Raw genomic sequence first — 25,911 nt, forward strand, 5'->3', positions numbered from 1 at the left:
ATGGGAGGAAAATGCTTACAAATAGAGCTCACATGTTCATAACAGTATGAATGATTTATTACCATCTTAGTTGAGAGTGAGGAGGAGGGGAAAAAAATAGTAATACAGAATCTGACAGATTTTGATAAAGTGTTCCTTTAAAGCAGGTTTCACTGTATGTTTCACAGTCAGCCACTCTGACGCTCACTTAGTTGATAATTTGGGATCCACAATGGGCTAATTTCTCTAAGCAGCAATCTGGGAAAAAATACTAATAGCATTTTTTCACAAGCTGCAGTCTGTAGGGAACTTTTATTTAGATTTTTAATTAAACGGCCAATATCAAACCAAAAGCAAGGCCAGAACTACTATTTTCACCTGAGCATCAACTTATTAGGTAGGTCTATGTAAGTCATAAATAAGTCATAAACAAGTCACAGTGTGCTCTATACCTACTCTGTAAAGTGTCCTGAGATAACTTTTGTTATGAATTGGCACTATAAATAAAATTGAATTGACTTATTAGGATGAGGATTTTAGGGAAACCTTAAAAAACAACAAGTCCTTAGCAGTTGTAGTAAATGGGAGACTGGTTCTTACTCTCCTTGGTTGGCAACTCACAATGTTAGTGTAAGGGGGTATTTAAGAACCATTATATTTACGGTTTAATGCTCACAATGTGGTGATATTAATTTCTCTGTCTACTTCCCAACGTGTTGTATTGTGGCCTGGCGTATCATTTTCACAGTGAAAAGCCCATTTGTGTCTTTTGAACTGGTTAGCTTTTAACTCGTCTCTGCCAAAAATCCACACTTGCTTTCTATTTCACATCAGTAGGCTTTTCGTTACGATATGTGTGTTATGTTTTAATAACGCCTGTGTCATGCATGAGGGGGAAGTAATTGCATGAAAGATGCACAGACACTAACATTCCTCAGATCATGTAGTGACTGGATCACCATGGTAACCATATTATAAATACAAATGCAAGTTCAATGCTCACAAATGTGTACAATTATCTGTGCTTAGTATATACAGTACATGACTGAAATACAACAGCCTGTAGTGAAATATCACAACAGAAAATGTACAAAACAGCAATCTAAGATGTCTGTCATGTCCAGCATTATCACTTACATTAGGTTTCCAACTTTAAATACGAGTAATAGTGAGCTACAACAAATATATCAAGTCACAAAAATATATTGTAACTTGGCTTACTTCTAATACACTGATAACATATTGCAACACATCACTTACCATAAATTATACAACACTAACAGTAGGATAGCCTTCACACTACAACACCAGCTACATGTTGTTTCCATGGCTACCAGGAGCAGAGCAAGAGGACAATCATCATTTTATATTTTCAAAGATTCAGATTTTAAATTTTTTTTCGCCACTATGGAAAACTTAAAACACAAAAAATAATAATAGGCAGAAACTATACTACTAGATAATTTACCCATTTCAAATGTACTCCTTAGTTTAGCAGAACCCCATACAATATTGTTTTTGTTATTCTTCATTATTTTTTCTGTCTTTGTACATTTTAAATGATGTTATCATTACTTCGACATTTAGAAATACAGTTTTGGTATTGTGTATAACCCTTGAACATGTAAAGTTATGTTTAGAATAAATCTTTTCATTGAAAAATAGAACGTTGTGTTATCATTGCAAGAGGCTAATGTGGCTAGCGTCATCGCCCTGGGGTAATTAACTTCATTACTTCACAATACATGAACATATAGTACAAATGTTTTCCTGACCACATACTATACACACATTCACCTTTCAAACTGGTAAACGTTAAACATTGAAGGAAGGCATACCTGAAAAAAGGAGTATTCGCGTGAAAGACGCACAGAAACAAACTTTTCTCATGCATCTGCGGTCAAGCCAGCCGCCAATTAGTATATGTTGCGTGTCTATTACTGCACTTACGGTACGGGTGCCCGACTTGGCCAAAATTGGATGGGAAAGCAGTTTTTTATACCCTGTGCAGATTTCCTGATCCTGAATTTTTTTTTTCAAACCTCCTATGGAATCATTTTAATGCATTCTTGAATATCAGGAAATTTGCACAAACTGCTTTCCCATCCACTTTGGCCAGGTCGGGCACCCGTACTGTAAGTGCACTAATAGACACGCAACAGATACTAAGTGGCGGCTGGATTGACCGCAGTGACTGTGTGGTTGCAGGTGCTGAGCCCTATGCTAACTATTCCTAGTGTTAGGATTACACTATGAACAGAAAACACGAGAAAACACAAACATATTGTAGTACCACTGCTGCAACTGTCAAAGCACGAGGATAAGGAATACAACTTTTATATATATTTTAAAAAATAGCAGCGACACAACAGAGCTTTTAATGTGAAAATCCAATTTCAAATACAGCAACCTGAACATTCAGACAAACGAAGAGTTGTGACGATACGAACTTACCGGCGGTAGGTTACCTTCTTAGCAGCTTTTTAGGAACAGAAACGCACAATTTATTCCTTAAAGAGAGTTATTTTCCAATACATTCAACTCCTGCCAACTCGAGTGGCAGGCCGCAGCCGTTAGTACTTGGCCAACTCTGTCAAATCAAAGATGGCGCTGTATTTCTTCATCGCTCTCCGATGGTAGTTTCTTTCAGCAGCAGTGCACTCAGTGCTGCCCCCTGGAGGTCTCTCATTTCGGTTTGTTTTAGTCGACGTTGACAACAGACAGACGTTCAACAAATAATGGACATTCTTACACAAAGTAAAAAAGATATGTAAACATAATAAATGAACAATGGCAACAATAAGTAACATCTTTATCAAGGGGGGAAATCATTATTTAAAATATAGTAATAAGCGTTCACTTTTTTTTTTTTTTTTTTTTACAAATTGAGTTGAATCTGAAAGATGACATTTTGGAAAGACTTGGAGAATCCTGCCAAATAATGAAAAATACATACTTATATAATTCCTTAAAGAGTGGCAGACCTGTGATTTGATAGTGTATTTTTTTAATATCCTTACTAAAATAAAAAAATGTTCAGGCTCTGTAATATGGCTATCCATGGCCGTGATACTGGACAGTCATGGAAACCAAGTCCCAATTATTTGACCAACAGCTTCATTTCTGCCAGTTTCTCAATTGTCCTACTTTTGTTCCACTGATAGAACTGTTTCATCTTATAAACATTAATTTATTCCATTTCTAATAGGCTACATGTTCTTCTTTATGGATGGAGTTTTCCAGTTGATGGAGTTATAAGCAACTAAATGGCCCTTTTGGTGAGATTGTTGCATCAACTGCTATTTTCAAAGACAACAATTACTGTATATTTTAGTCTCAATTCTTAAACCAATACAGACGGGAAATCCTTAAAAATTAAACATCTACAATTCCCTGATAACTGGACAGACTTCATCTGCTATGAAAGATCAAGCTATGTGATCGAAAGCTCCTCAATGGCTCCTAAATGGGCCATTTGGTGAGATTAATTTAACTTTCAAAAAGATTGGGTTTTCAAAGTCAGGCATCCTAGCTGCTAAAAAAAAATGTTATTTGTAGAAACATAAAACAAGTCATGCAGATATATTATAGCCATTCTGTGGTGTTAGAAACATCTGCTATGATAAAAGTCATTTTAGGAGACACCTGTTTATTTGTTTTGGAGTACCTGCATATTAGCAAACAGGTTTTCATTCCCGGTATGGATTTACTGCAGATTAATTGAGTGAAACCCTTCAACTTAACAACTACTGAGGGGGAAAAACATCATCATAAGTCAGAAGCTGACAGCTCAGTATATAGGATGAAACGAGGGCGGATAGACTGGAACAACTCCTCTGAGAAATGTTGACTAATTGTTATAATGCGTCTAATGCTGTCAGCAAGACGAGAGAGAGGGAAAAAAATAACGTCTGCAACAAGAAAAGACAAATGCAGCATTTCTCAGAATACAGTGTAACCTCAGTTCAGCATATTTCAAATACAACGGGGGAAATTTTTACAGACGTTATTGCCCCCGACAGCTCTGCTGAAAAAACGTCTGAATCAACGCTGAGGAGAGATAATTATATTAGACTGTTTGGTGAAAGCAATAAAGACTAGATGACCTGGAAATGGGTAGAGGAATGTAAAGTCTGCAAACAATCTTAGCCTACGAAGAATTAGACTCGAGGGGGTGGGGGTGGTTTCATAAACAGCATCACCATAATGTGAAGGAGGGGGGAAAAAATAAGAGACTCATTATCGTCCAACTGCAAGAGAGCAGCAGTGCACGGGCTGTCAAAATGATCAGGATGGATTTAGCCAAAGACTTGAAATCAAAGTGCAGCAACTAATCATCTGTTTACACCGTAGAAGAGTTCCTGAGGTGGGGGAGGGAGAGAAAACAAGGTCGGACCAGGCAGTGGAGAAAGAAGGAGAAGGTGATAGGAAAAGAGTGAGATAAAGGCAGGAGGACAGAATATGATGGAGAAGAATGGAAGAAAAGAAGTGGAGGGAGGAAACAAAAGGAAAGAAGAGAGAAGCCAGAGACAAACAGTTAGTGAGACAATAAGGAAAAAGATGGAGGGAACAGAAAGGAGGGATGGAGTGTTAGAAGACAGGGCAAGAAGAGAAATATACAAAGTACTGGAGAAGCGTCTTAGTAATAGAAAAAGAAAGAAAGAGAGAGAAGGAGGAGACAAGGAGAATATTCAGAGAGGGAAGAAAGGAATAAAGGAAGGAGGGAAAAGGGATGGAGAGGGAGAGAAGACATTTTAAGGAAGACAAGAGTGAAAAAACAAATGGAGAGGCAGGAGTGATAAGGGAGGAAGTAAAGAGTGGGTGAAAAAAAAGAAAAAGTAACAGTTGAAAGGGAGGGAGGAAAAGGAGAAGAAAAAGGTGTAGCGGGGAGGAGGAAGTAGAAAAAGAAAGAGGGGGCGATGAAAAGATATAGGACAGAGGAAGAGGAAAGAAGGGAGAGGTGACAGAGATGGAGGTGATGGAAAAATTAAAAATAAATATTGAAGGATGAGATGAGTGGGAGATGGGGAGAGGAGAAATTGGGACGGAAGATAGAGAAAAGGGTGTCAGACAAAGCGTGACAGAGTATGAGAAGAGGACCGAGAGAGAGAGAGAGAGAGAGAGAGAGAGAGAGGAAATGAGAGCCGAGAGGCGAAAGAAAAAGATCATGAGTGAAAAGAGGAGAAGAGAGTGGGAGAGAGAAACAAAAAAGAGACACGAGGCAAGGGAGAAAAAGGAAGGGAGGTAGGGGAAGGTGGAAGACATGGAGATTAAAGGGAGAGAAAGAATGAAAGAGAGATGCAGGATGACTGGTGATGAATAATTGTTGGTGAGAACACAGCGGCTCACCAAAACTCAGCCTCTGCTGCCGCCGCTTAGCTGGAGGGCTGGGAAACATCAACAGCAGCATTAAAAATAGCAGCCATTATTTGCAAAGAGGCCCGGGGAAAAAGTGTATTTACAAATAATAATTCTCCACATTTGTTTCTAGCTGTTTCAGCCAACAATACGACAGTCCAACAAGAGGGAAGAACCTTTGGTCTCTCACTTTTGATCCACAGTGAGACATCATGACACCTGCTGAGCAGATTGACTTGAAACTTTAGAGGCGGAGATGTTTATTATCCCCTGGTGATGAGTACTAAAAATGTTCCCGATCCCCCAAAACTTTCCTCTAGTGTTACCTTCAGCTCGCTCAACCCAAGTTCATCATCTCTCAAACTCGTGATCCTCACTCCCGGTCTCTGGTGACCTCCTGACCTTAGACTTTAGTTATAAAAGTTTCCTCTTCTACACATATAATATAAGTGGGAGAAAACCATGGTCATTTCTGGGCACATGAATCCTCCTCAGAGTAGGAACACTCTTCACTTAGGACACTTCACAATCTGGCACTGACAATTTTGTAAATTGAATTACGTTAATTCAAAGTTAAATTTTGAAACCTGAATTTGCAGTAGATATTAATGACCCCCGATCCCAGCTGACATCGGGCGTGAGGCGCGGTACACCCTGGACAGGACGCCAGTCTATCACAGGGCACATAGAGACGAACAGAGACAAACAACCATTCACACCTACGGGCAATTTAGAGTCATCAATGAACCGAACACCTGCATGTCTTTGGACTGTGGGAGGAAACCGGAGAACCCAGAGAAATCCCACGCAGACACGGGGAGAACATGCAAACTCCACACAGAAGGGCCCCAGCCCGGATTCGAACCAGAAACCATCTTGCTGTGAGGCGACACTGCTAACCACCACTTCACCGTGCCACATTTAAGATCAATCCTTTTATCAGCATGCTTATGCGCTTACAATAACAATGTCAACATTCAGATGTTTAAAAAAATAGATTTAGAATGCTCACCTTAGTTTAGAATGCTAACATTTACTAATGAATAGATGTTTGTTTTACAGGTATACAGTCAAAACCAGAGTTAAAATACATCCTGTTTTAAAATGTCAAGGTGCTGGATCTACAGTGGGTGGGTCATTAAAGGCGTAGCAGACACACCCTCTGTGGACCATGATCGTCTGTACAGAAATGTAAGGTAAGTCAAGATATTTCGGTCTGTACCATAGTGGTGAACTGACCGACTGATGTTTGCCATTCCTTAAGCTCTGCTAATAGTGTGATTAAAAATCAAACTTCTGAGCAGAGCTAGCCAGAGGATGAGCCCTTTTGATTTATTCATCTGAATAAAGTTGCCCTCTCGGTCATCATCACCAGCAGGTCCAATGGTCAACTTCATAAGTAAAAAAAGGAACCCTAAATTGGCTGTACTGTAGATATTCAGTCCCCGCATGATGAATTCGTTTTTTACGACGCAACTTAACTATTTATTCCATCACCATCGAACCTAAATTTCTACTTTTACACAACAGATCTGAAAATGCAATAACCAGATTGCATTTCTTTTCCCTAAAGCATGAACTCTTACCATTTTGGACAGCCCATAAAAAGACTCATCTGCTGCCAAACTCAAGCCAAAAAAAAAACTTTTTAACGAAGCAGATTGCCATGAAATTTTATGAGGACCATTTATGCTCGTCAGTGGATTTGTGCATTTGATTTTAAAGACCCCCTGAACTCCATCCAATGTTACGCTTTGTGATGTGAACATTGCATCCTCAAGGTGCCGCTAACGGGACTTGTGTTTGTAGTTGAGCCATCAAAGAGCACAAATTCTAGTGTACTTACTTGAAAGACATCTCACCAGAAAGTGTGCACATTACGAGGCCCCATCCCTCTGGCAATCCGCGCAGACTCAAAGAAGCTCAACAGGAGGTTGGAAATTGGGTAAAACAAAGTTATCAAGACAAACAGCAATTGGTGGATTTTCACATTTAATAATAGACAAAAATGTTCTGTCATTCTTTTATGTACATCAGTAATTACAACTTCAGTATGCTATTATCCTCGAGTTTTACATGTAGTTTCATCAGCTTCTAGTAATGCTTGTTCGTCTTTACACTGCTGTATTACATACAAAATATGCCATGTACTGCAGTCACATTTATAAAAGCCTGGAGAAGTTTGCCATAAATGATTTTTTTTTAAAACCATTCAACAAATGTCATTCACAATACGTTCTCATTATTTACAAAAAAACAGCAAATGCTAAATTATACATATTAACAAACTACTTCCTCAGTATATATAATGCCGCTATACAAAGACAGAAAGAAAGAGAGGGTAATATTTTTACAATGACCTTATTCCACTGCTTTAATCTGTGCATAAAAGCATTGTAATTACATATTAATGTTGTTGTTTTGAGCAAAAAAAACAACTACTTTTATTAGGAATATTAGTAAGATTTCCAGTAATGATACTTTTATAAATATGTAGTTGCTGTACATTTCAGTTAATGCAGAGATTAATAAGCTGAAATAAGGCCACTGTAAAGTTAAAGTGTTACCCGATAAAGTTCGAGGCTTGGAAAGCAGGGCGAGATAGAGGGAGTCGCTCATCTCTTTAAATCAAACCAAATTAGACGCGTACGGTGGCTGGATGGCAGACAGACCGCGTTCAGGGTTCCTACACATTTCCCTTCGCAAACTTTCACACTCCCTCTCAGATATTTTAAGCGGCTCTGGCCCACTTCACTCTCTGGCAGCTCCAAATGGCAGAGAGGTAATCATCTAGAAAATCTGAACTTTAGGACCCAGGTTCATGTTTAGCAACAGGGCTGGGCTTCAGTGCATTAGACCGAAGGAAGAAAGTCAAAAGATTGAACCTTTCTCTGGACAGGGAGAAGGTTTGTATTGTGCTCTTTAAGTTTTGATTTGTCACATCGTTGGGGTCTCAGTTAGGAAATCTGGGACACTCCTCTCTACTGCAGCTTGTGATTCAGGAAAAAAAGGGGCATTTTTAAATTAAAAAAAATTTTAAATCACCAGCCACACCCACACAAGACTTTTCAGTCGTTTTCTGCTGAGCATAACTGAGCTGAACAGCCAATTCTGACCCTTTAAAGCCGTACTGGCACCGTGTTTTTTCTTGTTGTGTCAAGCAAATTTTGTTGGAGAACAGGACCGCTAACCAAACTCAGTGACCAATCATGTGTGTTAAATAGGGCTGCTTCACAAGCAGGAACTTAAACCTGTAGAGTTTTTGACCAGTGTTTTGATGAGTGGGTTAACGCAATACATTATTCCTGCCCGTGATTTCACAGTATTCCACATCTACAGGTGGGGGTAATAATGAAATATTGGTAGTAATTAATGTGCCAAGAAACAGCAAAGGCAGGGAAAGAGACTGCAAGTGAACATGGATGTAAAGAATGGAATGTTAAAAACAACATATTTTTTGAGGAAGAAAATAGATTCAACATGTTTGTTAGACCTCAAGGATGCATTTCAGTGAGCAACACTGATCTCCACAGGGCACTGTGAACGCGATCAGTAAACATTAAAATAAGGCTGAAATCTGTAAGTACGAACAGGAACGTGAAACTAAAAATAAACTCCAAACAACAGAGATTTAGTAAGAAACAAAAAAATATTAAGAGCTGAACACACCATGCTTTCTATCCAGTTACCAGCACGACAACACAAGTCTTGAATTCAAGTGTGAGGGAACAGTCACATTCCTATCAAGCAGGACGTCGTATTTAGCATAATGAAGGTTAATGGGACAATATATTGTTATTGTATTTGGATTTTGTGGTAGTATTGTCCAGCCCTACCATAAAGATCTTATTTAGTCTCAACCTAAAGGGAGTAACAACACTAAAGGGACAGTGAGGGAGAAGTCAATCAAGCGCCGTCTGTAAACGCCCACACACCTGAAAAGACGTTGAATCAGCCAAAAATAAATGAAAACGCCTGTGTGGGCGGACCAGGGGTGAAAAGTCTTGAAAAACTGTTGAAACGGCAACTCTCCTAATCACTTTAGATGCTTAAAGAGTTAGCAGACCTGTGTAGGAACTCTGTGTAGGAACAGAACTGGGTCAAATAGTATTTACAGATAATGGAGTTGGTTTTCCGACCTGAAATGGGCTAGTTGAGTTTGTCAAAGATATAATAATCAAACATTATGATTAAAAACAAACATTTCAATGAATTTGTAGACACTATCAGACCCAGGATCTGTACGTCTGAACCATCAAGTAGAAAAAGTTCTCACGTCTTTCTGAACACATCTTTAAGAAGGCGAACCAGCTCTTACGTGGTCTGATCCGTGACCTCTCTGTTACTGTGCTGTGTTAATCACTGAACTGTCCTGTCCTGTCTCCCAGGGCCAGAGGGACGGATGACAGCACGCTGCTGCTGCTGGGACTTACAAAGCGCTCTCAGTGAGCTCCAGTTTACAGATTTACCTTGGCTGCACAGACAGTATTTTATTTTACATTCATTTACAAAAGAAGAAAAACCCACTCTCTTCATTCTTGGTGAAATAATTACTACAGTACATTTGTATCAGCCGTGGAACGAGTGAGAAATGAGATCGCCGCTTCTTGTGAAACAAAATACAACAGAAGATGACAGCAGTTAGTGTCACTGAATATTGTTATCTGTGTTTTGTTTTTTTTAAATGAAAAGTGCATCACTGAATTTCTCTTACAGAGAATCAAATATAAACGAGAAATTGTCTGATCCCAGAGCTGCTGCTGTTAAAGTGAGAGTGCTGCTGATGCTGCAGAGGACAGAGACGTCACACACATCGCCCATTTGATGATGGGTTATGTGACCGTGGGGTTATGTTCGCCCGCCTCGCTTGTCACCATCCGCTCAAAGTCACAGTTTTACTTTGTTGCTTTTGTTTTATAGCTGCTTGGAGCACCGTGTGAGCGTTTACTAAATCTGGGTGTCCCATGAATTAAGCCGTGCCAATTTGCCAAGCAGGTTAACAAAAGGAAGTTGTAAAAAACGGTTTGATCCAAAATCAAAAGCTTACTGAAGTCAGTGACAGTGGTACCATTTCTGCCCAGGCTGAAGAATATTGTCTCCAGCCACAGAGCTTTGTATATTCCAAAATGTTCCCTCTCAACAAGATTTTTGAAATTGAATAGCACCGCCAAATGATGGTTGGTTGCCTGCAGGACAGACTGTGTAGTGTAGACAAAGTAAAAAAAAAAAAGGTGGACAGCCATTCCTGAATGAAACTGTGTTTAATAAAAGCTTTTCTGCAACTCAAAGGATTTTTTGTTGAAGGGTTTTCTTGTAATTTTCAATCGTGCGGACAAACTGACCAACTGCGGAGCAGATTTTTTCACTGTCGGTGGATAACGGGTGGTTATTTTCCACCATCAAGTCTCTGCAGAAGCAAAAGCTTAAACTTCAAAACCTAAACTGGGTATGATGGCTTAAAGAGGCTGCTGTAGTGGAGAAAAGAGCAAAAAAAAAAAAGAAGTAATTTAGAGTAAAAGTGAGTGCTTTGAATCCTGTATGACCAGAGAAGACTTCTTAACGCTAGCTGGACTCACTGAGTGGAGTTGTGAGCACATCCAGCTCTCTATAATTACAGAATGTCAACTTTGTTCATGCTTTCTGCTCTGACCTTTTCCCAGTGCTAAAAGTGTGCCCTTTAACCAGACGTTGAGCAGTTCTCGTACATTGAAAACAGCCTGGGACTAAATATGACTTGCATTCTTTAGGGCTGAAAGTGAGTTATTAAATTGTTCTATTACTGTACTTCTCTGAAGATGGGAAGTTAATACCTTTGTCAGGCAAGAGGTATATATAGTTTCTATAGCGGAGCATGCCTCTGCCTTCAGTCCGAGACCTGCAAGAGGTATATTTTGAAACTTATATTTGCAAAGATGACTATTATGGAGTAACTCAAGCCTGCTCTGATATTCAGTGCTGAAAGCCGAAAAGGCAAGAAGGATAGATCTGACCCTGATGCCCCTACAGAACAGAAAAATTGTGACATTTCAAAATTTCCTCTGTAGTTTTACTTCCATTTTCTGTTTGCTTCGTGTTTTTCCATTCTGTGTTTTCCCTCATTTTCCCCAGTTGAATAAGAGAAGTAAGGTTTATTTAAAAATGGACCAGTGATTTCAGATAAGGACTGTGGAAAGAGCAGGTAGAGCTGATATAAAAGGAAGGAAAAATAGAAAAAGGACAGGCTTAGAGCAACCTCAAGTACTAAGACCAGGCAAAAAGATAATTTCAAGCGGCAATTTTAAGTAAAAGCAATGAATGTCCTTCTCTTTTTCTTTTTTTTCCTTTTTTTTTTGAATCAATACCCGAGGTCCTCCATGAGATGTGGTCCATTTATCATTTTAGTCCCATTTTTGCATTGTGGCTGCTCACTCTGCTAATGTATGTGTGTGCTTAATATTCAGAGTACAGTTTATATGTTGACATTAGAAGCGCCACTGTAGCTGCATCGATATGAACACAAATGTCACTGCTGCAGGGGCTAATTGGGCAGCTCAGGGACACTGAACATTCTTCATCGAACAGCGAGGGGAGAGCAACAGGATTTCTGGCATTGTGGGCAGAGCGTTGCATACGGGGACACGAGAGCAGCAATTAGAGACCATAGATTTCTTAGGCAACGATCAGAGAGGATGCTGAACCATTGCCCGGGCTCCGCTCACGCCGATCAGCCTAATCACTTCAGTCAATCAGAGTCAGACGATCTATAAGAAGCCTGTTTCACATGAGCCTGAGGCGCAGCGCTGCCAAAAGGACACTCGTTAAACAGCGGGAGGTTTTCTCACCACCAACTGTTTCGCTCTGTGTGCGAGAGCCCTGCCTGTGCACCTGTGTGTGCAGAACCATTGGCTTTCATAGCAACTGAAGGAGTAATTAGCTGGAAAGGTTTCAATCGGCGCTGGCGTACTATCCAGCCAGCCAGCCAGCCAGCCAGCATGGATGAGATGCTGCTGTGGTCTTGTTTTGTACTTGGCCACGCTGCCAGAGAGGCAGGAAAGGTAGTTGGCTCCGCAACCAGAGACTGAGAGGGACGGGCAGAGACAAAGCTCCAGCCAGGCCACAGAGAGGACAACGGCAGAAGACAAGAGAGGCTGATTAGAAATGTCACAGACTCTTTAGATGGGCTCGGGCTTCAGGGCCAGTCTACTACAGTGGATCCTCATTAAAGGAAGACTGAACATGCTGTTAGCTTGCTCGGAGGCCAAACTGTACAGGACTTCAGTGACAGTAGCCCTCAGTGCTGAGCTGTGAACATGACAGCAGGCGACAATGGGCTACAAATGGATACAAGGGCCTGGAAAGTTGTTTTTTAGAAGTGTGTGCGTGTGTGTGTGTGTGTGTGTGTGTGTGTGTGTGTGTGTGTGTGCGGGTGCGTGTGTGTGTGCGTGTGTGTTTTGTGTGTGCATGCACAGCGGGACATTTCCAGTTTGTTCCTGTCCTTAAAATAAAATGATACAAAACAAAAAAACAACAATAACTTAATGAAAATGAAAACAAAAAGGTTTGCAAAGTCTCTGGATTTTTTAAAAACTACGAGACGAGGATCTCTTCTAGCAGCAAGCCGCGGCCGCCTCGACTCTAACGAGGCGGTGTCGACAAATGTAAAATGTTTTTTCTTTTTTGAGGGGAAGGGGTGAAGTCAGCACCCGCTCTGTCCCTCCCTCCCTCCACTGCTCCCCCTCTTTGTGTCCAGTTTCTGTCATCCAGTTCGTGGGGACTCCCATAGGAGAGGGAGGGGAAGCCCGCTGAGGCTCCGGTCCGCCGGACAACTCGGCCCCTCACCAAAATGTTCCAGTCCTGCGTCCCAGCATGCACCTCTCCTTGCCATAGTGGAAGCTGGTGGGAGTCTTTGAAGGAGGGGGCCGAAGCGGGGAGGCTGATGGGAGAGCACTGGGTGGAGGCATGGTAGAGGAGGACAAGGGGTGTGGTCAGATACAGGTGGATGGCTGTGCGGTGGGTTGCTGTTTGCGGTTCCTCAGCCCTCCAGACTTCTCCTTAAAGCCCACACACATCTGCTGAGAGACATCCACCAGTGCACTGGCCACTGCCAGACCTGCACAGGCACACAGACATATCACAGTTAGGTGAAGAAAATGCGTATGTACACCTGTGAAAAGCCGTGGAAAGTAAAGATTTGTTTTACGGGGTCTCAATACAAAAGAAAATGACATGTGTGTCCATTTTATATACCACATACTAACAGTATACAGTATTTAGTAAGATACAAATTGTTACAGTAATTTTGTGCAATCAGAAGACAAGAAATGTATGTACCATACGTTTTATCGTAAGGGAAAACAGGATAAAATGCAATTCGGGCACAAAGAGATGTCAATCAAACTGGGAAGTTCAAGTTGATATTCCAAATACAGAGAAAAATCTTTATACTCAATTAACACACACAATTCTGTCTTACAGAGGCTTTTTTTCACACACTCCTAACACTGCCTCTCAATGTGCTCACACACGGACACACCCCTTCACACTCTGGAGAGTCGAGCTTAACGCCCCAAGTGGCAGTGCTGCAGGAGTGTGACACACACACACACACACACACACACACACACACACACACACACACACACACACACACACACACACACACACACACACACACACACACACACACACACACACACACACACACACACACACACACACACACACACACACACACACACACACACACACACACACACACACACACACACACACACACACACACACACACACACACACACACACACACACACACACACACACACACACGTTGAGAGATCATAGACTGGCAGTGCAGGCAATCATTTCCATACCACACCTCATTAACATTTATTCATAGTCTCTGAGCCATGAAATTCCAATAAACTCCATTAATCTCCAATGATGGATGCATTTGCCCCAATCAAGTACACACGGCCAACGGCGAAATATAAACTCCCAGGGGAGGAGCCGTGGCAGGGATCACATCCTCTGAAATCAGGCAGTCTGATAGTCTCCAGTGAAACAGGCTGCAATGATTAACTTGTTTCTTCATCTGAAAGTGGGCACAGGATGTTTCAAAGTGCTTAAATGAGGCTCAGATACAAATCACAGATAATGGACAGTGCTGACCTCCTCTCGGCTGTTTGGAGAGTTAGGAGGGCGCCTGTTTTTGGAACATAACTGTAAACAGATGTGCTGTGAGGTCGTGAAGCTGACGACAAACAGCAGCCAGAGGATTCATAACGCGGCCAGATGGGAAACAAGTTAAAAGCATTATAACAGGGGACCCTCTCGCGCAAGAGGAGATGGTAGGGACGCAGCTAACATGGTCTCAACAAAAGCTGCTCGAGGGAAAACTCAATTGAGAGCCGAGGCGGTTTTGTTATGACAAAAGGCCCATGTGGTAATTACTAAATGCCTGGGGCAAACTGATCGTCTGGGGAATGCAACTGTGGGAGGCAAAGAGGCTCTAAAACACAGAAGGGGAAAAAAGACAGGAATCAAGTTCTTGTTTGAGTTGTTGAAGAAGATAGAAAATAAGACAAAAATAGGTTGTAAGAAAAGCCGAGTGAAGTGCATAGTCCTGGGTCTTATCAGACTGTCTTGGAAAGAAAGATAAGGGAAACAGATGAAGGACGGATGGGAATGTAAAGAGAGCAAGTGACGCAACAGAGGATGAAAGGAAGAAATGGGCTCAATTCACAGTGCTATCAGAAAGAAGGAGGAAGAGAACGAAGGCGGAGAGCACAGGGAAAAGCAAGCAACAACACCAGACTGCACTTTAGACCCAGGCCTCACTGACAAGAGGAGAGGGGGAAAAATCAAGGAGAAAAAGAAAACTCAAGAGTGGGGAAAGAGAGAAGCGCAGAATGCTTTCTCAAAGCATAGAGAAAGAAGACAACATGATGGGAGGAAACACAGACGAGAGTGAAAGCAACACACAGGCTGCAGCCGTCATTTCACCACAGAACAGGACAGAAAGGACAGAAGGAGGAAGTCAGAGAGCGGGGAGAGAAATGAGGGAAAGCAAGGAGACCGCTGCAGCGTCTTTAAAAGTCAATACGCCCATGTCACATTTACCATTCCATAATTACTGTAAACAAATGAGAACATGGTCAAGATGATTGGTAGCCTGTTATAGGAGTTTGTCAGTGTCTCTCGACACCACATATGCTTCTCTTCTGTCACTGGGGATGGTCTGTCCAGGGTGTTATTTTTTTTCCCCCTTCGATTTATGTGTGAGGATTTCACTGTCTGGAAAAGAAAAATTACTTTTTGTTCTGCTTGCAAAAGTCCTTTCTTTTTTATGAAGAATCTTTGTGTCAAACAGCAACGCAGAGTGGCATTTCTTTTTGTGTAAAAATGTAATACACAGTGTAGAGATCGTCAGAAACGGCAAATACTTATTCATTATTATTAATCACTGTACATTTGCAACATACATGACTGAATTGATCCCAATCGTGCCCCTCTGATCTCCCAGACTCCCATCTGTATGCCCTACCTAGCCTCCAGGTTCTCATTAAGTGCAGTGCAAACAGATTTCCTGTAAGTTTAAGGTCATTTCATTAAAATGAATATGCATAATGTCAGCTAAATACAGTAAACATAATAAATATCTTAAGACAAGGTTTTGACAGAGATCACACAGGGTCATGGATGGATTACGTGATTACTGAAGTCCAGGGTTCCTGACTCATAAAATGTTACTGAAAAAAAAAGAAATGATCACAAAGAGGTGCTTAATGACCACAAGTACACACAAAACTACCAACTATGACCACAAAGAGACAAAAATGACTATAGGGATGCAAAACAACCATAAAGAGATGCTAAATGACCACAACGAGAAATAAAACGACGACATAGAAATGTAAAATGTCTAAAAATAGACAAAAAGATGCAAAATTACTTAAAAATAGATGCAAAACAATCACAGAGACGTACAAAACAACTAAAATGGACGTAAAATGACTAAAAAACAACTGCCACAATATTAAATAATAATCCAGGGTCCTATTTAATTGATGTTGTATCATAGTTTCATAATGCAATAACTTAAATTAGGTCGGTGTGAGTCCATCCATGACTGAACTTAACCTGACTCTCTCCAGGTGAATTTCGTTCCGCCTTGCTTCACTCATCCGTCTTGGATCGCTCCATCGGAAAGTGATTTCAGGAGGCTGGGCTTTATCAAAAATCCTTGCATATGATTGGATAAACCACTTGTCCATCATCTTAACAGACGTGCTACTTCAACCACTCACATCGAAACCAACCTGTGACGCTGATGAGAGCGAAGCAGGAAAAAATAAAACAGAACAGCCGACAGGCTTTCCAACAAAAGCCTTCAGAGCCGTTCTCTGGTGTTCTTTTAAAGAAGAAAGATTCACTGGATTGGAAACACGAATGAAACAGCAGCATCGAATTTGACGCCGGCTTCCTCGATGCGAGCCGCCATTGTTGTCTGAATCACAACAGTCGCTTCTCCGCTACGTCACATCTATAAAACTCTGCCCGGCGGTCCTGATTGGCTCGACCACCTGAAATCAGTTTCCTATGGAGCGATCCCAGATGGTTGAGTGGAGCTAGGCGGAGTCAAGGCGAAGTCAAGGCAGAACGATCTGCCGAGAGTCAGGTAGGACTGAGCTGGCTACATCTGAAAACACACGTTTGATCCTGTCTTGGCCTTTAAATTTATCTGTCCCCAAAACACTTTTCTTCTTGAAAGCTCCCCAGAATCGATTACGCCAAAATGCTGCTCTCACATTCTAAGGGAAAAACAAAAATTCTAAGAGAAAAATAAAACTTCTGCAAAACAATGACAACCCTCCTGCAGAGACAAGTACAGGCACGAAGCCAACTTTCTGTCATCTTCACCCCTTCTCTGAGATATCTCATTATTGTTACTGACAAAATATGTCATGACACAATACAGGTGTTGATATGCAGTCATTTTTTCTGCTGTCTGTTATTAGATAATTTCACAAGAATAAAATGGTAAATTTGATTGATGGACTGCTGCAGCGACACAGAAATTACTGTTTACATGGTTAAGAGGTGGCACTAATAAGCCACAATCAAATCACTTTTATTTATATTTATAGTTGTTTGTCAGAAAGCACAAACAAATCAATTTATGATAATAAGAAATAAGTACAAATAAATTGTTGAAACCACCTTTACCAGTGTGGAGACAATTTATCTGAAGATGTAAACAAAATGTGTGTCAGTTTTATCCCCTTTCAGTGGACATAAAATTCTGGAGGAAAGAAAAGAAGAAAGAAGAAAAAGCTGGACAAAAGAAAAAAGGAAAATGAAATACATTAGAGAAGCAAAGCGTGGGGTTTGAAGTCGCCTTTGTCCTACTGTAACTAAAGCTTCATAAGACGGAGGAAGGAAGGATCAAGGTGGATCAAGGGAAGGCGGTGTAAAGTGTGAGCGACACACAAAGATCGAAGACGTCAGGAAAGACAACAAGCAAAAGGATTCAACGGCTGCGTCTTACCAGACTGTCCTGGAGGAGGGATGCCTCCAGTGCCCCTTGGTAACCGCACAAAGATGGAGAGCACGGCAGCTTTGTTGCCAAAGCACGGCTCGAGGGCGATGGGTTTTGGGACGGACTGCGGAAAGAGAAGAGAAAAAAAACATAACATATCACAAGCCTCCCAAATCCTAGTGAACACACACCATTTTCAAAGACATGAATAACAGAGGCTTTGGTCTTGTTTACTGTTCTTGTTTGTGTCAGCAACATGCACTGCAACTGGAAAAAATTTACTTGAGATAAAATTTCATCCCCCCTTCCAAAATCCCCCACTGTGCACAATTTCATGACAATGCTGCCTGTGTGCAGCGCAGGGGCGCGATTAGATATCAAGTGGGACTGGAGATTTGTGTGTCTGCGGTGCTGGCGGTGCATTCCTGCCGCTCCAGGCTGCCTGACACACCTGACTCTCTAATACCAATATCTCCTGTTTATCAGCAACTCATCCATATGTGGCGATGAGTTTCCCGCCTGTAAACATGGGCCCGGATCTGCTGCAGCTCGCCTCGTACAATATTCATGGGTTTACCTCGACCGAGGATATGGATATGGAGAACGTCACCATATCAACCGCATACAGATAGCTTCCTATCTCTTTCTCTACATCTACCTCGCTCAGTATTTTGAATTCCTGAGCTGGACAAGAAACTGGGCCATGGCATCATTTCACACACTCCTAACACTGCCTCTCAATGTGCTCACACACGGACACACCCCTTCAATCCCTTCCCACGCTGGTCTTTATACTCTGGAGAGTCGAGCTTAACGCCCCAAGTGGCAGTGCTGCAGGAGTGTGACACACACATCACTCACACTGAGTTTTCTCAGACATGCAACTGTATGGACGCACACTTTTTGCCTTTTTACACACATTCGCGGCACACACACACACACACACACACACACACACACACACACACACACACACACACACACACACACACACACACACACACACACACACACACACACACACACACACACACACACACACACACACACACACACACACACACACACACACACACACACACACACACACACACACACACACACACACACACACACACACCCCCCCCCCCCACACACACACACACACACACACACACACACACACACACACACACACACACACACACACACACACACACACACACACACACACACACACACACACACACACACACACACACACACACACACACACACACACACACACACACAGTAATGATATTCAGGCTCTGACCCATTTTACACAATTATTCTCTGCTCCGTCTCTGAGGCTTACCTTTCATACCAGCAAGATACACAGGCTGTCACACCGTTAGCTGGGGAAGTGGCACAAAGACCTGGATGCCTCTGTGTGTGTGGGTGTGTGTGGGTGTGTGTGTGTGTATTCAGTGCAAATGCTGTAACAGAGGGGGATTTAGTATTTGTTTATGCCCCTGCCTACATAACGTGTCTGCCCGTTAGCACATGTGTTTCGACATGTGTATGTGTGCAGCTGGCTGTGTTCATGTGCGATCTGACAGGGAAGGGCATTTTATCCTCCGTTTTTTGCACCATTTGTGTGTTAGTGGATAACAAACCCTTTCAGACATGCTCTTTTCTCAGTAAATGTGCTAGTTATGTCCGTTTCATGTATGAATAATAATATCAGTTTTTCCATAAAAAACATTAACTGCAATATAACTGGCTTGGACACAATTGAACAACACTTCCAGGATTTTCAGGTGTGCCTTTTAAAGCTAGACTTATGGTTCTCAGAAGATACACGTAAGCTTCTTTGAGGGTCTACACAGAGACCAGACTGATGCCGCAGGTTTCAGAGGAGCCAATGCACACACCTCCCAACAACTCAACAACATGTTGTGCCAACCTGAGCATCAAGCAACCCTATGGTCAATACAGTTAGGTTATTGAGTTTGCATCAAAGAAGAAAAAATATACTCAAAGTTACGTATAAAGTATTAAAGACACATCAAGTAAAAAGCCATGAGAAGACTTTTGGAAGTGCATGTATGTCTATGTGCAGTCACCAGAAGCATAAGGCCGAGTGATACAGAGAAAATCAAATAAAACAATATTTTTGATCAAATATATTCATATCAATAACGTAATGATATTTTTGGGTTGAGTATTGCTATAAGATTGCAAAAATTCAGTAATGTGGATATAATGATTAAGTGGGTAAGGCAAATAATAGAACAGACATCACTTTACTGTAATACAGCCTTTAAAACCAGGAAAAGATAACTCTTATGGTATTAAGATATCTAAAATTTAAGACGGTATCTAGTCTCATAACACAATATCGATATTTTATTATTGATACGTTGCCCATCCCTAAAGAAGCATGTCCAAGCCTTTAAGAACATCAAATTATCATCTCTGGATGGTCTCTGTATTATCTGGACCCTATTTCCCCATGTGTTCGAAACTATTGGTGTGAAATCTCACAGGAACAACAAGTTTGTTGTGAACAGTTGCTTTGTGTTATCTAAAAGATTTTCTGTGGTACTTTTTGCCCATTTACAAATTGTGCCAACAAAATGTGGAGCTACTCTTTCCATAGTTTGACCCGGATGACTACTGCCAGGCAAAGAGGAGAAGATAACCTACCGAAGCACATTTTTAACTTATAAAACGCTGTTACAAGAGTGGAGAGCTGCAGACAGAGCGGAGGTAGGATCATACTATCAGCTAAAGTTACTGTCGGATCAGTGTTGGAAGTATTTTTTTTATCCCTTTCCTTTCCTCCCGCACACATGACGAAAGGAAACCAATGAAAAGACACAAAAGAAAACCACAATAGCCATCAAACTATCCCTTTGCAAACATTTTCCAATTTCATTCATGCCAACTGCTTACAGGACGAATACCCAGCACAGAGCACCACATACAGCATGAGAGGAATTAAGACTTAACTGAGAGCCATGATCTAGTGTGTGATCGTTCGGAAGTCTGCTGGGCGCTGTCAGACTATACAACAGGGAGCAGGATTTCATATTCTGTGTGATAAGTGACTAAATTGATGAAAACATTTATTAGGGATGATTGGACTTTTAAAGCGGTGGCTGGCAGCTCTATCTCTAATGGTAATGTCATTTTTTAAAAGAGGGACATTTATGTAAAAAAAAAACATATGCGTGATAGCCAAAAAGCCAATTACTTTGAACAGATGATAAAGCCAGCAAAAGTACAAATGTCATGTCTGAAAGGGGCTTATGGTATCTCTCTATGTGTAATTGCAATATGACTGCCTGTCTGAATGTATATTGTTCCATGCAGCTGAGAACTTACTGCGTTCATGCGTCTTTGGACAGAGAAGGTTATTAGGAGGTTATGTTTGTGTGTGTGTGTGCGCTTCACATGCATGCCTCTGAGCTCGCAGCCGTTTTCAGCCGTGTTGCTCCTGCACTCACTCGCATGCAGCGTTACAGCCCTCCCAAGAACTGACAGGGGGGAATAGTTCAGATGCAGACAAATGGGCTCATAAAGGGGCAGGCTGGCCTGCTGGGAACACTGCAGTCAAACCGGCAGCAGCATCAACTACTCACAGAAAATAACAAACACTCAGACACATTATGTACAGCACCTCAACTCTGACGCACTTGATTTTGATAATCAATCATTAAATGTGTGCTTTGCCTTTGAGAAATGAGCGTGATTATTGTAAACAAACAAGGAAAAGGATCACTGCTTTGTTTTATGTCCTCCCCATCTTTAACTCCCTGATTATCTTTCTTTCTCTTGTCAGTTCAAGTTTGTTTAAAGAGGCCAAAATTAAGACAAGTTTGTCCCAAAGGGCTTTACAATCTGTACAGCACATGACACCAACAAGGACCGACTTGGAAGAGCCTTCCATTAACAAAAAACATTTCACTTCACTCCCTTCTTCTTTTCTTTTTCTTTTTCATTTGCTTTTGGTGAATAAGCGGTGCTTGCCCCTCCCCTCACTACCAGCATCACCACTGAGGATCCCTTGAGCAAGGCTCTTAACCCCAAACGCTCCAGAGCTGCTCAGTGGCCAGCAGGTCAGACTGTGGCTGTACCGGGCAGCCTCAGGTGTGTATGTAATCAGGGCGTTCTTGAAAAACAGATCATGACCCTCAGTTTACTGCCCCTGAATACATAAAGGTTAAAAAACAAACATTTTGATGGTAATGAATCATAATTATATTGATAAAAATAATGATAATAATAATTGGCACAAACAAACAAGACCATTGCTGAAATGATTGGCAGCCTCGAGCTATCAGCCATTACACACTGATGTATGTATGCTCCTTAGCAAAATAAAAACAAAAAAACAAAATGATAAAAAGGAAGAGCCAGCGAGGACGAGTAGCTCCAGAACAGTGAAGGACAGTTCTATGAAAAAATGTGGTCTTAAGTATACAGTGGAACAAACAACACTGATGTGAGAGAAAATATACAAATCATCTTAACATTATCATTGTCATATTCTATCACCTTAGCTGTGCTTGTTTCTACTATTCTGCTGTGTTAACTGCCATAACATATAAGTCATATTCACATTACTATTGATATTATTATAGTTACTGGAAGTGTCTGTCTCTGTCTTTGTGTCTGTCTTTTTCTCTCTCTGTCAATCTGTTCTTCTTTTATCTCTTTCTCTCTCCTTTTCTTCCTCCCCAACCGGTGCAGACAGATGTGCGTCCTCCACAGAGCTGGGTCTGTCTGCGTTCCTGCTGTTATAGGGAAGGTTTTCGTTGCCACCGTACTCTACGGGGGAATTATTGGGTCTATGTAAATCATAAATAAGTCATAGAGTGTGGTCTATACCTACTCTGTAAAGTGTCCTGAGATAATTTTTGTAATGATTTGGCACTATAAATAAACTTGAATTGAATCTTAAAGGTGGTCCAGTTTGTTTTTAGGAAATAAATATACATTGGGTCTTTTTGCGGTTAAACCAATCCAGAATCCCTCAACTCAATCATCACTTATGACCAACTACAGGTGTGTGGTGATGTCTGTATCAGCAGATACTACAGTTTACATTATGCGAAACTTTTAGTCCTGGTTGATTTAGTGACACCTGTGATTAATATAAGGTAAACGCAAAATGTAAATGGAGTGCATTTATATAGCACTTTTACCCAAACTGATGCACAAATTTTAGCCTCTAATTCCCCCAGTGTGACACGCGTTACAGGAAGCTACCATGCAATCCACCTTGATTGATTCGGAGTTCAGTGGCTTTCCCAAGGACACTTCGACATGTTGACAGGAGGAACCAGGGCTCAAACCACCAATCTTGTGGTTGAAGGACGACCCACTCCACCTCAGAGCCACAGCCCCCCCAAGTGAAAGAAAGGTTCGACAGTGCTGTTTGGACAGCACGTGTATTAACCACTGGGGCTGAGAAAAAAAACTTGATCAACTACTCTGACAGGAGTACAACAGGAGAGCAACTTGAGAGTTTACTGCATCATGTTTTACAGACACATGACATCAAGGTGCATCTGCTTGTGTCTTATGTATCACACGCATAGATGTCCTTTGAATCCCAAACAAAGGCCTACTCCGCCACTAATGTAAACTACTATACAGAGAGGCTATTACAGAATGAAATAAATGCACTGAATGGCTTGAGTGTAATGTTAGCTTAGCATTAGCCTGAAGCTGCGCTTCTCCACACCATGGCCACTGCTGCAGTCAGAGATGACGGAGAAACAACAGAACTTTGAAATCCTCCTGCTTCTCTAAAGTCACCGGTGTGGAAACTTGAGTTCTAGTTCACAAACAACAAACAGTAGTGCCCTGACAGGACTTCATGGTGCATTTAGGTGCACCATTTGACCTGGGACAAGCGGATTCCACAACAACAATAAACAGAAACAGGTAGATGAGAAAAAGAGCCACCTGTCCAGTGACAGAGATGCTTCTGTTTGTAAAAAGAAATCTGACATTAATGATTAAGTGACTGCATTTAGCTTCTGACAACAACAACCTCCTAAAGGTGCCCTCTAGTCCTTCAGTTCTGCTTTTAGCTGTTGCACATTTTTTGGGAAAATAAATGTAGTACAGATCATATATTTTTTAAGGTCCCATTACCTGCTGCATTTTTTTTATTTGACCTTATTTATTTTATTATTTGAAAGTTGCCTTCAGTTCTGCGTTGTTAATCTGTTATTTATTTAGACTTCCTCACCTGTTACATTTAAAATAGTAAGTTCTACTAAAATTTATACTACTTTGTTTTATAGTTTCGGTTCAATAAAAGAAAGAAACGTTCCAATAATGATTCTGTATGCTGTGAACTATAGTTGGGAAATTGCAATCAGCGAACCCCTATATTTATCTTATTCACACAATAGCCTATCATTTCTGTTTACGTGGTCATGGTTTACACACTTTCTGATGCATGTACACCAGCGGACAGAGAACCTGGGGGAAAAACTATGATATCTATCATCAGCTGTTGTCAGAGTCTGTACAGGGGAGAGGTCAGAGCCCCTGCCCCTCAAAAGGTCTCCGTACGGCCCTGCACCACACATTGCCACCTGGTCTGTGGGAAACAATGTGGTTATTAAACAAAGTTAAAAAATAATGGCTGGGTTATATGGATTCAAAGTTTCCGATGAGCAACAGAACACTGTTTTCTGTAGAGAATGCCGCACACAGGTTGCAACTAAAAGTTTGAGCACGAGACAGTGCCAGATAAAAGCTTGCCTAGGGTGCCAAATTGGTCAGGGCCAGTGCTGAAATGGCTGGCTGAAGTAAAAAAAGGCTGTCTATAAATGTCTATTGAATGTTTATCAAACATTCGGTTTTATATAATGAAGCCAACTAAATAACCAGCTATTTATCTGGCCACAAACTCCTTTTGTTTTATATATTCTAATCGTTAAATAAGACTTGCACAACTAAAATCAGAATCAAGCTTCTATGAATTATGGTCATAAAGGCTTGTATCCCACTCGCGAAGCACTTTAGAGACACTTCTCTAAAAACTCACCAGAGAGGTGAGAGTGAACCACATGAAAGTATCCTAATTAAATACTGAAGAGAAGCATATTGCAGTTTTGTTCTCCATTTGATTGCAGTAAAAGCCAATACTGTCCCTCAAGGCAATAACACTTTAATACCACTTACAGCTTTGTGTGATAAATGAGTGATGACTCAATAACTAGGAAAGACAACCAAGCTCTCAGTCTAAGGATCATTTCCTTCCATTTTCAAAATCATGGTGCTAGAACATCATTAAATGCAGCTTACGTGGACTGCTGAGGAATGGGAATGAAAATACTGACAACTATTCCAATTTAACATTAGATAGCAATATCACACTTGGCTAATCTTGCTCCTCGATCCCTCACTACAAGGGAAGATGAAAATTATTTTGGCCTTGCCAGAAGCGATCCAACCAGGATTGGTTCGCTCCAGTCCACAGGTCCATTTTAGCCTCGGGCAAAATGTATTTCTCATCCAACGTGTTTACAATTGGAGGGCTGCCAGTGATAACCTGAGCACATCTGTACTCTGTGTGTAAGAAATACATAAAGGAAAAAATAGAAGAAGACTGGCAGCTTTTAATTTCACATTTTAGCTGTCCTATGACTCGTCTGCCAAGTCCAATTTCCACTGCAGCAGCTGCAGAGTGCTCTTAGGTTCCTGCTTGTTTACGTGCTTGTCTCTCATTTTCCAAAACCAGCATCTCATATTCAAACCGGAGAGGGAATAGGCACTGCAAATACATTTGGAATTGGAAGAGACTTGCTGTCAGACTGATGTGGGATGTGACAGTTGGATCATTTTGATTTCACCTCCCTCGTTTCACAATCGATTCCATTGAGTGTTCATCAGTGTCATTATTGTATAAGATGTACAACCTCAATTTCAACCTGACAGGAGAGGTGCTTCGCTTTCCATTTTTTGACAAAAACAAAACAGTGTGCCCTTAAAAAAAACACAATTTATCTCCTTCAACACACACATCAACTTTATTTTGTCCTGAGTGGAAATAAAGGGGGGACACT

General features: G+C 41.2%; 1 protein-coding gene across 1 annotated transcript in view; it reads right to left on the minus strand.

The window, feature by feature from the left end:
* Window positions 1-13,066: 13,066 nt before the first annotated feature.
* Window positions 13,067-25,911, minus strand: part of atrn (attractin) — a 149,942-nt gene continuing 137,097 nt past the window's right edge. Inside the window, exons 28-29 of the mRNA XM_083924040.1 lie at window positions 17,864-17,978; window positions 13,067-13,426 (exon numbers count right to left, since the gene is read on the minus strand). Of these exons, the coding sequence (XP_083780166.1) occupies window positions 13,302-13,426; window positions 17,864-17,978 (240 nt within the window). The 3' untranslated portion in view covers window positions 13,067-13,301. The remainder of the gene's footprint in view (window positions 13,427-17,863; window positions 17,979-25,911) is intronic.

Source organism: Echiichthys vipera (assembly GCF_963691815.1).
Source record: "Echiichthys vipera genome assembly, chromosome: 12".
NCBI lineage: Eukaryota > Metazoa > Chordata > Actinopteri > Perciformes > Trachinidae > Echiichthys > Echiichthys vipera.